Source organism: Crocuta crocuta, unplaced genomic scaffold (assembly GCF_008692635.1).
Source record: "Crocuta crocuta isolate KB4526 unplaced genomic scaffold, BGI_CrCroc_1.0 scaffold322, whole genome shotgun sequence".
In the NCBI taxonomy this organism is placed as follows: domain Eukaryota; kingdom Metazoa; phylum Chordata; class Mammalia; order Carnivora; family Hyaenidae; genus Crocuta; species Crocuta crocuta.
In genome coordinates this window covers 2064052-2077991 of record NW_027532592.1, presented here as the reverse complement: position 1 = coordinate 2077991, position 13940 = coordinate 2064052, and the positions used below count along the sequence as shown (strand labels likewise).

The 13940-nt window shown below is 42.8% G+C and overlaps 1 protein-coding gene across 3 annotated transcripts in view; it reads left to right on the top strand.

Annotated features, from left to right (window-relative positions):
• AHCTF1 (AT-hook containing transcription factor 1) overlaps positions 1–13940 on the top strand; it is a 79364-nt gene that overhangs the window by 14751 nt on the left and 50673 nt on the right. For 2 of the 3 annotated variants that reach the window (XM_077779864.1, XM_077779863.1), the window contains 2 exons: positions 2865–3072; positions 4599–4715. In XM_077779864.1, the coding sequence (XP_077635990.1) occupies positions 2865–3072; positions 4599–4715 (325 nt within the window). Of the gene's footprint in view, positions 1–2864; positions 3073–4598; positions 4716–13940 lie in introns of those variants that run through there. The other variant, XM_077779865.1, reaches the window with a different exon arrangement.

Genomic DNA, 13940 nt, shown 5'->3' with positions numbered 1-13940 from the left:
TGATTTTACAGATTTCTGTAATATGACTTGAAAACACTTGATTTGACAGAAATAATGGCCACATGTACACTTAAAAAAAAAAAAAAATCCTGGGGGCACCTGGATGGCTCAGTTAGTTAAGCATCCAACTTCAGCTCAGGTCATGATCTCACAGGTCGTGAGCTGGAGCCCCACGTCAGGCTCTGTGCTGACAGCTCAGAGCCTGGAGCCTGTTTCAGATTCTGTGTCTCCCTCTCCCTCTCAGCTCCTACCCCACTTGCACTCTCTGTCTCTGTCTCTTGAAAATAAATAAACATTAAAAAATTTAAAAAAAGATCCTCACAGTGATGAGAATTGTATCTGCAAATTTGATATGTACAAAGATCTGACTGATTAACTCTGTGTAAAGTTAATGAAAAGAATTGACTTGCAGAAATCACAGAAACTGAAAGTGAATTTATAGAATATTAGAAATGCCTAAACTGCCTTTACAGAAAGTTGGTAGAGGAATTAAATAGTCATGATGGCTTTTGTTCCAGAGTTTTGTAGATCGTATCCTTCTAGGTGTAAGGCTAATCAATGTGCTCATATTCATAATTAAAACTCTTCTTCAGACCAGAATAGTAGAGTTAGAACTTTCTTTACTTCAGAAGTCCACAATCAGTAGTGGAATTCAACACAAGGATAGTTTTATAATGATACACTTTGGATTGTGATCAGAGATCAGAATCATTTCCCAGTTATAAAGAATTATAAAGCCATTGAATAAAAAATTGGGGTTTAATACAAAATATATTTTTTTGTTTACAAAAGTAATTTAGGATTACAACTCTTTGGCCTTCACTGTAATACACATAACATAGAAAATGAAGTTCCTGATGTTTATTATACTATAAATACTGTGTTACAATTTTTCCAACCTTAACATCTTCCCACATCAGTACAGATAGAGTCTATCTTACCCTCTTGCGTAAGGTTACATTATTCCATTGTATGAACTATTTATTTTGGCAAAATTTAATCACTTGCTTCTCTGGGAAAAAAAAATCAGAAGCAGAAGGGATCAAGAGGGTAATTGTTCAAGTACAATATATGATTTTTCCCCTCTGCATAGCAGCATTGAGGGAACCTGCCCTTGCATCTTGGTTATATTAACATACGGACCTGAGTAGTTTTCCTTTCTATGAAAGATTTCAGACATCTTCAAAGAGAGAAGAATGTAAGAATTCCCACATGTCCATCACCTAAATTCAAGTTCGTTTTCAGAACTTACCACGTGTACATTTGTTTTCTTTTCCTTCTCCCCCACCTTTGCCTCTGAATTAATTTAAAGCTGATAAGGGCTCTTTTACTACATAGTCCTAAGGCCATTACCAGTCCTAAGTACGTTAATAAGAACTCCTTGGTGTAATCTAGTAACGAACCCATAAGTCAGATTGCTGTGATTGTCTCTAAAGCATCGTTTTGCATTTGTATCATTTGAATCTGGGTCTAAAGAAGGTCCACACATGACATTTGAGGTACGTCTCTGTCGCCTTGAATGTAGAGCAGTCCTCCCCCTTCCCCTCTTTCTCTATTTGTAGTGCTTCTGACTTGCTAAAGAAGTTAGTTTAGCTGGTAGAATGCCCTGCAGTTTGCAGTTATCAGGGTGTTTTCACGTGCTGTCATTTACATTTTGCGTTTTCTGCAAACATAAGTCAGTTCTGACCAGAGTCAGGTGTGACATTGGCAAGGCTGCCTCAGAAGAGCCAGGTGCTTCGTATTGTATCATGACAGGGGCACATGGTGTCATGTTTCACCTTCAGTGACCAGTAGGTCCAGATGACGACAGCTTGATTCTTCCTTGTTACGATTTCCCCCTGTACCGGTGATTCTCACCCGGGGGTGACGTTTGCCCTCTGGGGGATCTTTGATGAGGTCTCCGGGATGTGTTTCGGTTGTTGCTCCTGGAGAGAGATGGTGCTGGTGGCATTGGGTAGAGGCCCGGGATGCAGCTGACCATCCTATACGCATAGGGCTGTTCCTCAGCCAAGATTGCTCTGACCCAGAGCATCAGTGGAGCCAGAGTTGAAAAACCCTACGTAAATTAATTGTTTCGTCCATTGAGACTGTTACCTCAATTTCTTCATTAGGGGATACAAAAATGATGATTTTAAAATTCTGTAAATCTAAGGAAGGATTTTCTCATTAACTAGGGCTGTTTGCCTGAAATACAGTTTGTACAGAAAAGGATAAATGCTTACTATTTCTCTAAGTACTAATTTTCAGAGTAAGGAGCTGGTACCCAGGGACTTAAAATGGTTCAGGAAAGTCTTCTTTAGGTGAGCAGGGCGGGAACTCATGAGGTTTTACATACTTTATGTGTTTCATTCATTCATTTTCATTGTTAAAGAAACAGTGCTCAAAATGGCATTTGTTACTGACAAGCCCCTTCTGGAGTCTGCCAGATCCCCTATAGATTTCGATGGCTTCCTCGATTTCGGGCACAAGATGAACTAGGCTCACGTCACATATTTCCTGCCCCAGACCTGGAACCGGCCACTTCTCCAAAGGGAATATTTAGGTTTTTAGTTCTAAATGTAAATAAAGAAACTGTCAGCTTTGTTTATGATTAGTAAGGAAATTCTTTAATCCTTTAAAAAAATGTACTTTAGAGAATATTTAAAACGTGCCATGAGAGTTTTAAAAAGTTACACACCTAAATGTGTTTTGAAAATCGTAGCATTTACATAGATGGGCGGCTGTTTAGGAGCTGAGCGTGCTGTGTTGTCACAGATCCTTTTTCATCAACCCCAGTGGGCTTCAGTTGCAGCTTGACTAGGGGGTGACACGTTTGCTTTTATGCTCTTTACAATTTGCTGATCTTACTCACTTTGCGTCTCTAGACCTCGAAGTTGTCACTGGCATTCCGGCCGAGGTGCCGCACATCAGAGAGACTGTGACGCGGGCAGGGCGCCACCTGTGTTTCCAGCTCACCAGCCCGTCGGGGACGGCCGTGTCGGTGCTCTGTTACATCAGCAGGACTAACCAGCTGGCCGTGGGCTTTTCCGACGGCTACCTAGCTCTGTGGAATATGAAAAGCATGAAAAGAGAGTAAGTACAGCTTTTTCCTCTTGTTTGTTTATTGGTAGCTGTTTTCCGAAGATAGCTTGTACTCAGGTATTAATAGTTTAAAATTCGCGTAAAGAGAAAAAGGTAGGGTAGCTTAGCAGTTTAGTGAGTCCGGATGATTTCTTGCTGCACAAAATCATAACTTGATATAATAAAGGAAGGCCTCATCGCGTGAATTTAGGTCGGCTCTTTGGTGTGTATTTAAAAGGCCCTTCAGCGAGTGTGGTGGGCTGTTGGCGAGTAAGATGCTGCTCTGTAATGGTAAGCCACGTATTCATGGGGTATGAATTCTGTCATGAGTACTTCCAACCACACGTGTAGAGTAGTAGGTGATGGTAGTACTTGGTTGATGGGAAAACAGGCTTTTTAAAAATCAAAGTTAAAAGACACCATGTTTTGAAATTTTGATGCTGTTTAAATTTCCCCCAGTTGTATTGATACTTTTTAAATTGGCATTTCTGGTGTTCAAATTGCTGAAGGGGGCTCGGTCAGTAGAGCGTGCGACTCTTAATCTTGAGGTTGTGAGTTTGAGCCCCGCACTGGGTGTGGAGATTAAGATTTTAATAAAAAATCTTGAAAATGGTGTGGGATTAACCCTTTATTGAGGAGGGTAACAGATAAGTATTGCAGACTTTTAATCCCTATAGCTAAGTAGATGCCCATTTTCCTTGTAAGTTGTCAATTTAATATTCTCTGTTTTTTCAAGGCATATTGGAATATTTTCTTGAATACTTTATCTTGTTAAAAAAATCAGTAGTAGTTACTCTTCCAAACGTTTCCTGCTTGGCTCACCTTGCTAATAAATGTATACCGTATACCAGGGTTGAGGTGAAAGAGAAAAGAGAGAGGAGGAAAATAACAAGTTTCTCTCATCTCAAACCAGACCTGCTGCTCACCGTTGCTCTTTGATAAAGTAGAGAATCACAAGTGCTTTAAGTAACTTCTGTCCTCGCACCTCCTCAGATCCTCAGAGTCCTTTTTTTTTTTTTTTGGTTTGGGTTTTGCAAGTTACCAGCAATGGGGTGGAGGTGCTGTCGCCCAGTAGCCCCCACGGGAGGCCACCTCAGCTCTCTGTGTTGTGCCGAGAGCCTTTCCCCAGCTCTTGTCTTTGAATTGCTCCTGCGAACCTGGGGGTTCCCGGCCTCGCTACGTGCGTCCCTAGTGCTGGCCGCTCCGGGCTGACTTCTCGCTGGTTCCCGGGAGCGTTCTCACCCCCTCGGGGTTGTTCTGGGGAAACTGGCCAGGGCAGGTGGCCCAGGCGGAGTGCCGCCTCCCTGGGGAGCAGCTCACGTGGCGTCCACGGGACTGGAAGGCGACCTTGGGGATGGTTTTAGCCCTTCTGGCACCATGGCCACGGGCGGTCGTGACCTCGAATGCCCTGTGTAGTTTTGAAGATGAGACGATTGCGCGAGCGGCAGTTGCTCTAACCGGAGAGTCTCCCATGAGAGCCCGGATTCTTCCTGAGATCACCACGTAAGAATATGAAGTCCTTTCTGTTCCCGTTTTAGGTACTATACCCAGTTGGAAGGTGGAAGAGTCCCTGTGTACGCTCTCACTTTTCAAGAACCGGAGAATGACCCTCGTAATTGCTGTTACCTGTGGGCCGTTCAGTCTACACAGGATAGGTGAGTGTGGCGCGTGGGGTTTTCAACGACCCTGGCCAGCGACCAGGCCGCAGCAAGCCTCTCGGAAAGCTTCACAGTACATTGTCTCAGTTTCCCCGGAAGCAACATCACTGTCGCGGGTGGCAATTGGGACGATCCTGAAAGCGAAGGGATTGTTTCCACGTGGTTGAGTACGTTCTGAGGCCGGGAGGACACTGTGCATGCCTGTTTGCTTGCTGTTGCTGGGAGCCGGCCAGTGCAGGTGGGGGGCGGTGGCCTCCTGGGGTCTCATGTCCCAGCACCTTCTTTCCCTGTTGTGTGTGCCTCCCGTTTTTATTGACCCCGACTCTGTTCCTTGTCCTACTTGCCTGGCGCAGTAAACTCGTAGCGTTCACTTGCTTATTTTTTACTCTGTCACAGGGTCTAATTTTGTCCCAAGTATAGCTCGTGAGAAATCTTTCAGCTGATTCTGTCTGGTTATGCTTGCTCGTTTCCAGGGCTAGAATGGTAGAAGTATTGACTTCCTCTTCTTTCTCTTTAATGTTTCATCCCTTCTCAGATTAGTGAAACAGTCGCGCTTATGATATAAACGCCGTGATGGTGATCACCTTTGTTCCCAGTACTTTCTCCTCCCAAGCCCATCCCACCTCGGCCTCTGGGTACCTGAATTGGGGTCTGTTTGTATTAGATTTCTGGGATTTTGTATTAGATGCCGCACTTGGTGGTTTTATCTTGCCTTACTCTGTGGTCAGTGATGGAAAGAAGACTTGATTTGCCACTTTTGAAATTTGTCAATCCCGAAAAACTATGGAACTGAAAATAAGGAGACCTCTGTGGAGCTCTCTCTCCTTCATGGAGTCCAGGCTGTGTTTCCGTCTGCCCCAGTGCGGTGTGGGCAGCAACAGTTTGATGGTTGAGACTCCGCTGGGCTGTTCAGGCAGGGTTGGGGTGGGGAGGGGGATGCAAGGGGACTTTCATCTAAATGATTGCTGTTTGGTTATTTTTCCTCCTAGGATTGCCTCTTAGGATGAGTTCGGTAATTTATTACCCTTCAAAAAATTGTTTTAACATTCATTTTTGAGAGAGAGAGAGACAGAGTATGAGCAGGGGAGGGGCAAAGAGAGAGGGAGACACAGAATCGGAAGCAGGCTCCAGGCTCTGAGCTGTCAGCACGGAGCCCGACACGGGGCTCAAACTTGGGAATGGAGAGATCATGACCTAAGCTGCGGTCGGATGCTTAACCAGCTGAGCCACCCAAGTGCTCTGATTTATTATTATTTATGTGGGTTTTTAAAATTTTGCTTTTCCTAAGATTCGTACACTAAAGTCTAGAGTGTTGTCCTCTTATTTTGGAACTTGGTGAATAAGTCTGCGTTCTTTTTTATCATACCACTCTTGATTCTTTTAGTACTGTCAGTGAGTGATGTCTACTGTGTCCTTGTAATCAGGAAGCTGTCTGCTCTTCTCTGCTCCTGATTTTGTGTAAAACCCTCATGAACTGAATGCACTTCCCTGAGTCCNTTATTTATTTCTAGGAGAGAGAGAGAGAGCGTGAGCAGAGGAGGGTCAGAGAGAGAGGGAGATAGACTCTGAAAGGGAGATAGACTCTGAAACAGGCTCCAGGCTCTGTGCTGACAGTCAGCACAGAGCCTGACGTGGGGCTCGAACCCACGAACCGCGAGATCATGACCTAAGCGAAAGTCGGACACTTAACCGACTAAGCCACCCAGGTGCCCCCCACGTGTAACTTTTGAACATGGGTTCAAACCCATGTTGTTGGAGGGTCAACTGAATTTGCACTTGAAGCACAAATGAATCACAGTTTAAAATACAGGCAGAACATACTGTTTGCTTCTCTTACGGTGACATTCTGCATTTACTTATGTTTATTATCACGACACATTTTGGAAATAAGACATGGGCATAATTCTCTAATGACTTTGAAACCACTTTCTGATACTCTATATATTCTTTTAATAGGGTAGGGTTAATTTATTTGGTAATTTGGATTATTTATTCTGACATGAAACTTTGTGTTTGTAGTGTTACTGATGTGAGATGTTTTTGAGAATGGTATTTTTGTGGTCTTCTAGTCTTTGACTTAAGTTAGTCTGTCATGGGGCTCTTTGAGAATCTGATGAAGGCCGGGATATGTATTGGTGTGTGTATGTGATACGATTTAAAGCAGGATTCCTGCCTGGGGTCTGCGGGGAGACAGTGCAGTCTGTGAGCTCCTGTAAGTTGTACACAAGAGTATTTACATTTGAGGGGCGCCTGGGTGGCTCAGTCGGTTAAGCATCCGACTTTGGCTCAGGCTATGATCTCACGGTTTGTGGGTTTGAGCTCTGCGTCGGGCTCTGTCCTGACAGCTAGCTCAGAGCCTGGAGCCTGCTTCGGATTCTGTGTCTCCCCTCCCTCTCTAACCCTCCCCTGCTCACGCTCTCTCCCTGTCTCTCTCTCTCTCTCTCAGAAGTAACACATTTAAAAAAATTCAAAGAGAGTATTTACATTTGTTTATATGTGAGTATTACATACACTCTGTAGAAGCGTTGTTTGTGTGTGTATTCTTTGTATACGTGTACATATATATCTTTATTATGTATTGTTCACATACACATATAAAGAGAAATATTCTTGTTTACAATTTACGGGAACTCACAGATGCTCTCTTATCTCCCCTCAGATCCCAGGGTAGGAATCCTGCTTTAAATCACGCTTAGTCTAATCTCTCATTTCACAAAGGCATATTATTTAACAAAGGCTCTTCTTTGATCCCCTGGTCATGGACTTTCCCAGCACCGTACTGGTATTATAAGCTGATGAAAATAATATAAATTTAGATTGTAAGTCTAAATGAGAAAGATGACGTGGTCCTTCCTTTTTACTGCCAGAGTAATTATTTAAATGGGATAAAAGAAGGAAGGAAAGAATCATTGTCGTGACCACACCACCACAAGATTACACGGGTGTACAACTCCATCCTCACTACCATGCTCCTCAATTACAATAAAAGCCAAGTTAATTTTGTAATATGGAAAAGTGAATGGTAAAACTGGTGTCCCTTGAATGGTGGTTGTATGCAGTTTATCCTGTTTAATATTTGGTCTTTGCGAGGTTGTCTTTGTTTCACGTCCGTGTGTTTATTCATTCAGCGTAATTATCGAGCATTTACTGGGTGCTAGTGACAGTTGGAGATACATAGCGATGCATAACCAATAAATCTCTATTCTTCTGGATGGTATATTTCAGGGAGTATATTTCATAAGTATATTAGTGCACATATTTAATGTAATCTCAGGTAGTGATGTTAAGTACAGAAAAATAAAGCTGGCAGAGGAGATACAGAATGTGTGATATAGGGAACTGCTATTTTAGATCTGTGTAGTCAGGGAGACGTGAATGAAGTCGGTTGGGACTGGGAGGTAGGAGAGCCATGGGAAGATCTGAGGGAAAGATGGCAAAGGCCTTAGAAAAATGTTGCAAGGAAAAGCAGCAAGAGTGGTAAAGGGTAGAATGCAGAGTAGTCATGGGTGAGGTCGGAAAAATAGAACTGGTGTGTGGAGGGCCATGGAGGTCGGGATAATATGAGTATTGAGTTTGCTCTGGTGCACCAGACCAGTGAAACCCATTTCTGGTGGTAAGGCCTATCTAAGCACTATATTTTCTGTAAACTCCTCTGGTGATTCTAATCATAAGCAACCAAGGTAGAGCACTACTAGCCCAGAGAGAGAATAGCTAGAGAAGAGAGCTGGGAAGCCTTCTGCACGCAGGGATGACCGAAGGTTGAGAAGCAGGAGACAGAACTGCCAGCAGAGACCGAGGGTAGTGTATGTGGGGACCATGAAGACTGTGGTATCCTTGGAAGCCAAGTAGAGTAGGTGCTTTAAGAAAGATCAGCCATGGAGAGGCAAGATGGCGGAGAAGCAGAGAGCTCTGTACATTTCACTCACCCCCATCTCTCAAATGGAGAAGGCCTGAAGCCATAGGAACCCTTACAGAATCCAAGAATATCCAGGAATATGGGAGGAAAAGGAGACAGATTCCGCTGAGAAAACCTTATAGCGTGAGTGTGAACTGAGGAAGATAAAAACGGGCTGGGACCGGAGACTTGGAGGGAGTGGAGGGAGTCCCCTTTGCGGGGAGCTGCGGTGAGTCTAGGGGAAAAGAAAGAGCAGCGGAACTACTCAAGACACTGTCCCTGTCCCTGGAGAAGAGAAAAACCTCGGCTTGGGACACAGGGATCCGGTTTCCAGCTGTCCAGCTCACCCTGAGTGGGACACACTGGTCCCAGGCGACCCCGGGAGAAACCGCCCCTCTGCTCACCAGCCAGCTCAATCTGGAGGGTACGCAGCATGCCTGAAACTGCGTCGCTGTGCTTCTGGCTCGGCTCGATCCCCAGTGGTGAGGCGAGAGGCTCCCAACCCTCGTCACCAATCCTCAAACCCACTCCAGGCTCCGGCCGGCCACCCAGAGGGCACGCCCTTGTTTGTGGACAGGGCTACCTCAAGAAACAAGCCAAAGTGCACATGGTGGAGAGCCCCAAATACCACTACAAGTAGGGAAATAAAATAACCAAAGTCTCAACAAGAGAGACCAAGAGACACCATTCAAAGAGCACTTCCTGAATGGACAGGCCCTGGACAGTCAAAGAGTCTTCTTTAATACAGCAGCACTCCTAGGTGCAGAGTGCATAACGAGCTTTTAAAACTAACAAGAGATAGAAAGCTAACCAAAATGATGAAATGGAAGAACTCTCCTCTAGAGAAATTGCAGGAGAAATTCCAGGAAGAAATGACAGCTGAAGAACTGCTCAAAACAGGAGCGCCTGGGTCGCTCAGTCGGTTAAGTGTCTGACTTCAGCTTAGGTCATGATCTCACGGTTCATGGGTTTGAGCCCCACATTGGGTTCTGTGCTGACAGCTCAGAGCCTGGAGCCTGTTTTAGATTCTGTGTCTCCCTCTCTTGCTGCCCTTCCCCCACTCATGCTCTGTCTCTCTCTGCCTGAAAAGTAAAGAAACTACAAGTAAAGTTTTTAAAAACTTCTCAAAACAGATATAAGCAACATAACTGAACAAGAATTTAGAACAATAGTCATAAAATTAATCACTGGGCTTGAAAAAGGCATGGAAGACATCAGAGAAACTATTGCTACAAAGACTATGGAGCCTAAAAATAATTGTGATGAATTAAAAAAATGCTATAAATGAGATGCGTAATAAAATGGAGGCATCCAATGCATGGATTGAAGAGGCAGAGAGGAGAATAGGTGAATTAGAAGACACAATTATAGAAAAAGAGGAAGTTGAGAAAAAGAGATATAAACTGATCCAGGAACATGAAAGAATTCGAGAGCAGAGCGATACAATCAAATGGAACAATATCTGTATTATCATAGGAATCCCAGAAGAGGAAGAGAGAGGGAAAGGTGCTGAAGGAGTCCTTGAAACTTCCCCAATCTGGGGAAGGAAACAGACATTGAAATCCAAGAGGCACAGAGAACTACCCTCAGATGTAACTTGAATCCATCTTCTGCACGACATATCATAGTGAAACTGGCAAAATTTATGGACAAAGAGAGAATTCTGAAAACAGGGATAAAAGGGCTCTAACGTACAAAGGGAAACCGATCAGAGTGGTGACAGACCTATCTACTGAAACTTGGCAGGCCAGAAAGGAATGGCAGGAGATCTTCAATGTGATGAACAGAAAAAATATGCAGCCAAGAATCCTGTATCCAGCAAGCCTGTCATTCATAATAGAAGAAGAGATAAAAGTCTTCCCAAATAAAAATTGAAAGAATTTGTCACCATTAAATCAGCCCTACAAGAAATCCTGAGGGGGACTCTATGAGGGAAATGTTGCAAGGAACGCAAGGTACCAGAGACACCATCACAAGCATGAATTCTACAAAGAACACAATGACTCTAAACCCATATTTTTCAATAATAATACTGAATGTAAATGGGCTAAATGCTCCAATCAAAAGACATAGGGTAGCAGAATGGATAAAAAAAACAAAATCCATCTATTTGTATCTACAAGAGACTCATTTTAGACCTGAGGACACCTTCAGATTGAAAGTAAGGGGATGGAGAAATATGTATCATGCTACTGGAAGTCAAAAGAAAGCTGAAGTAGCTATACTTACATCAGAAAAACTGGACTTTAAAGTAAAGGCAGTGACAAGGGATGAAGAAAGCAATACATACTAATAACAGGGTCTATTCATCAGGAAGAGCTAACAATTATAAATGTTTATGCCCCAAATACGGGAGCACCTAAATACATAAAACAATCACAAACAATTTTATGGGTAAGAATGTGCTAGTAGCAGGGGACTTTTAATACTCCACTTACAGCAATGGGTAGATCAGCTAGACAGAAAATTACTAAAGAAATAATGGACTTGAAAGACACATTGGAACAGAGGGATTTGACATATATTTAGAACTCTACATCCTGAGGCCATGGAATTCCTTTCTTCTCAAGTGTGCATGGCACATTTTCTAAGATAGATCACATACTGGGACATAAAGCAGCCCTCAATAAATACAAAAGAATTGAGATCATACCATGCACACTTTTAGGTCACAATGCTTGAACACAAAACTTGAAATCAATCACAGGATGAAGTCAGGAAAACCTCCAAAAACATGGAGGTTAAAGAACATCCTACTAAGGAACTAATGGGCCAATCAGGCAATTAGAGAAGAAATTAAAAAATATATGGAAACAAATGAAAATGAAAACACAACAATCCAAACTCTATGGGGTGCGGCAAAGGCAGTCCTAAGGGGAAAGTACATTGCACTCTAGGCCTATTTCAAGAAATTAGAAAAAGCACAAGTACAAAATCTAACAGTGCACCTAAGGAACTAGAAGGAGAGCAACAAGAGCACCCCAAACCCAGTAAGAGAAGAGAAATAATAAAAATCAGGGCAGAATAAACAATATAGAGACCAAAGAAACAGTTGAACAGATCCATGAAACCAAGAGTTGGTTTTTTGAAAAAATAAACAAAATTGACAAACCTCTAGCCAGGCTTCTCAAAAAGCAAAGAGAGAGCACCCAAATAGACAAAATCATGAATGAAAATGAACTTACTACAACCAACCCCTCAGAAATACAAGCAATTATCAGGGAATACTATGAAAAATTATATGCCAACAAAGTGGACAACTTAGAAGAAATGGACAGATTCCTAAACACACACACACACTACCAAAATTCACCTGGGAAGAGATAGAAAATCTGAACAGACCCATAACTAGTGAAGAAATCGAATCAGTTATCAAAAATCTCCCAACAAATAAGAGCCCTGGGCCAGATGACTTCCCTGGGGAATTCTGCTAGACATTTAAAACAGAATTAATACCCATTTTTCTCAAGCTATTCCAAAAAATAGAAATTGAAGGAAAACTTCCAGACTCATTCTACGAAGTCAGCATCATGGTGGTTCCCAAGCCAGACAGAGACCCAACAAAAAGAGAACTACAGGCCAATATCCTTGATGAATATGGATGCAAAAATCCTCAACAAGATACTTCCAAGTAGAATTANCAGAAATCAGTTGCATTTTTACACACCAATAATGAAGCAACAGAAAGAGAAATCAAGAAACTGTTCCCATTCACAGTTGCACAAAGAAACAAAATACCTAGGAATAATCCTAACCTAGGATACAAGAGATCTGTATGATGAAAACTATAGAAAACTTATGAAGGAAATGGAAGAAGACACAAAGAAATGGAAAAACATTCCATGCTCATGGGTCAGAAGAATATTGTTAAAATGTCATTACTACCCAAAGCAGTGTACACATTCAGTGCAGTCCCAATCAAAATTGCACCAGCATACTTCTCAAAACTAGAACAAACTATCCTAAAATTTGTATGGAACCACAAAAGACCCCGAATAACCAAAGTGGTATTGAAAAAGAAAACCAAAATGTGAGGCATCACCATCCCAGACTTTAGCCTCTACTACAAAGCTGTCATCATCAAGACAGTATGGTATTGGCACAAAAATAGACACATAGACCGATGGAATAGAATAGAGAACTCAGAATTGGACCCACAAATGTATGGCCAACTAATCTTTGACAAAGCAGGAAAGAACATCCAATGGAAAAAAGACAGCCTCTTTAACAAATGGTGCTGGGAAAACTGGACAGGAACATGCAGAAGAATGAAACTAGATCATTTTCTCACACCATACACAAAAATAAACTCAAAATGGATATAGGACCTGAATGTGATACAGGAAACCATCAAAACCCTAGAGGAGGAAGCAGGAAACAACTTCCTAGACCTCAACCACAGTAGTTTCTTACTTGACACATCCCCAAAGGCAAGGGAATCACGAGCAAAAATGAATTATTGGGACCTCATCAAGATAAAAGGCTTCTGCATGGCAAAGGAAACAGTCCATAAAACTAATAGGCAACTGATGGAATGGGAAAAGATAGTTGCAAATGACATATCAGATAAAGGACTAGTATCCAAAATCTATAAAGAACTCACCAAACTCCACACCCGAAAAACAAATAATCCAGTGAAGAAATGGGCAGAAGACATGAACAGACACTTCTCCAAGGAGTACATCTAGATGGCCAACAGACGCATGAAACAGTGGTTAGCATCCCTCCTCATCAGGGAAATACACATCAAAACCACACGGAGATACCATCTCATGCTGGTCAGAGTGGCTGAAATGAACAAATCAGGAGACTCTAGGTGCTGGCAAGGATGTGAAGAAACAGGCACCCTCCCATACTGTTGGTGGGAATGTAAACTGGTGCAGCTCCTCTGGAAAACAGTGTGGAGGTTCCTCAAAAAACTAACAATAGAACTCCCCTATGACCCAGCAGTAGCACTGCTAGGAATTTACCGAAGGGATACAGGAGTGCTGATGCATAGGGGCACATGTACCCCAGTGTTCATAGCAGCACTCTAAAACAATAGCCAAATCATGGAAAGAGCCTAAATATCCATCAACTGACGGATGGATCAAGAAGATATGGTTCGGGGCGCCTGGGTGGCTAAGTCGGGTAAGTGTCTGACTTCACCTCAGGTCATGATCTCATGGTTCGTGGGTTCGAGCCCCGTGTCGGGCTCTGTGCTGACAGCTGGCTCAGAGCCTGGAGCCTGTTTCAGATTCTGTAACTCCCTCTCTCTCTGACCGTCCCCTACTCATGGCGTCTGTCTCTCTCTGAGAAATAAATAAAACGTTAAAAAAAAAAAAAAA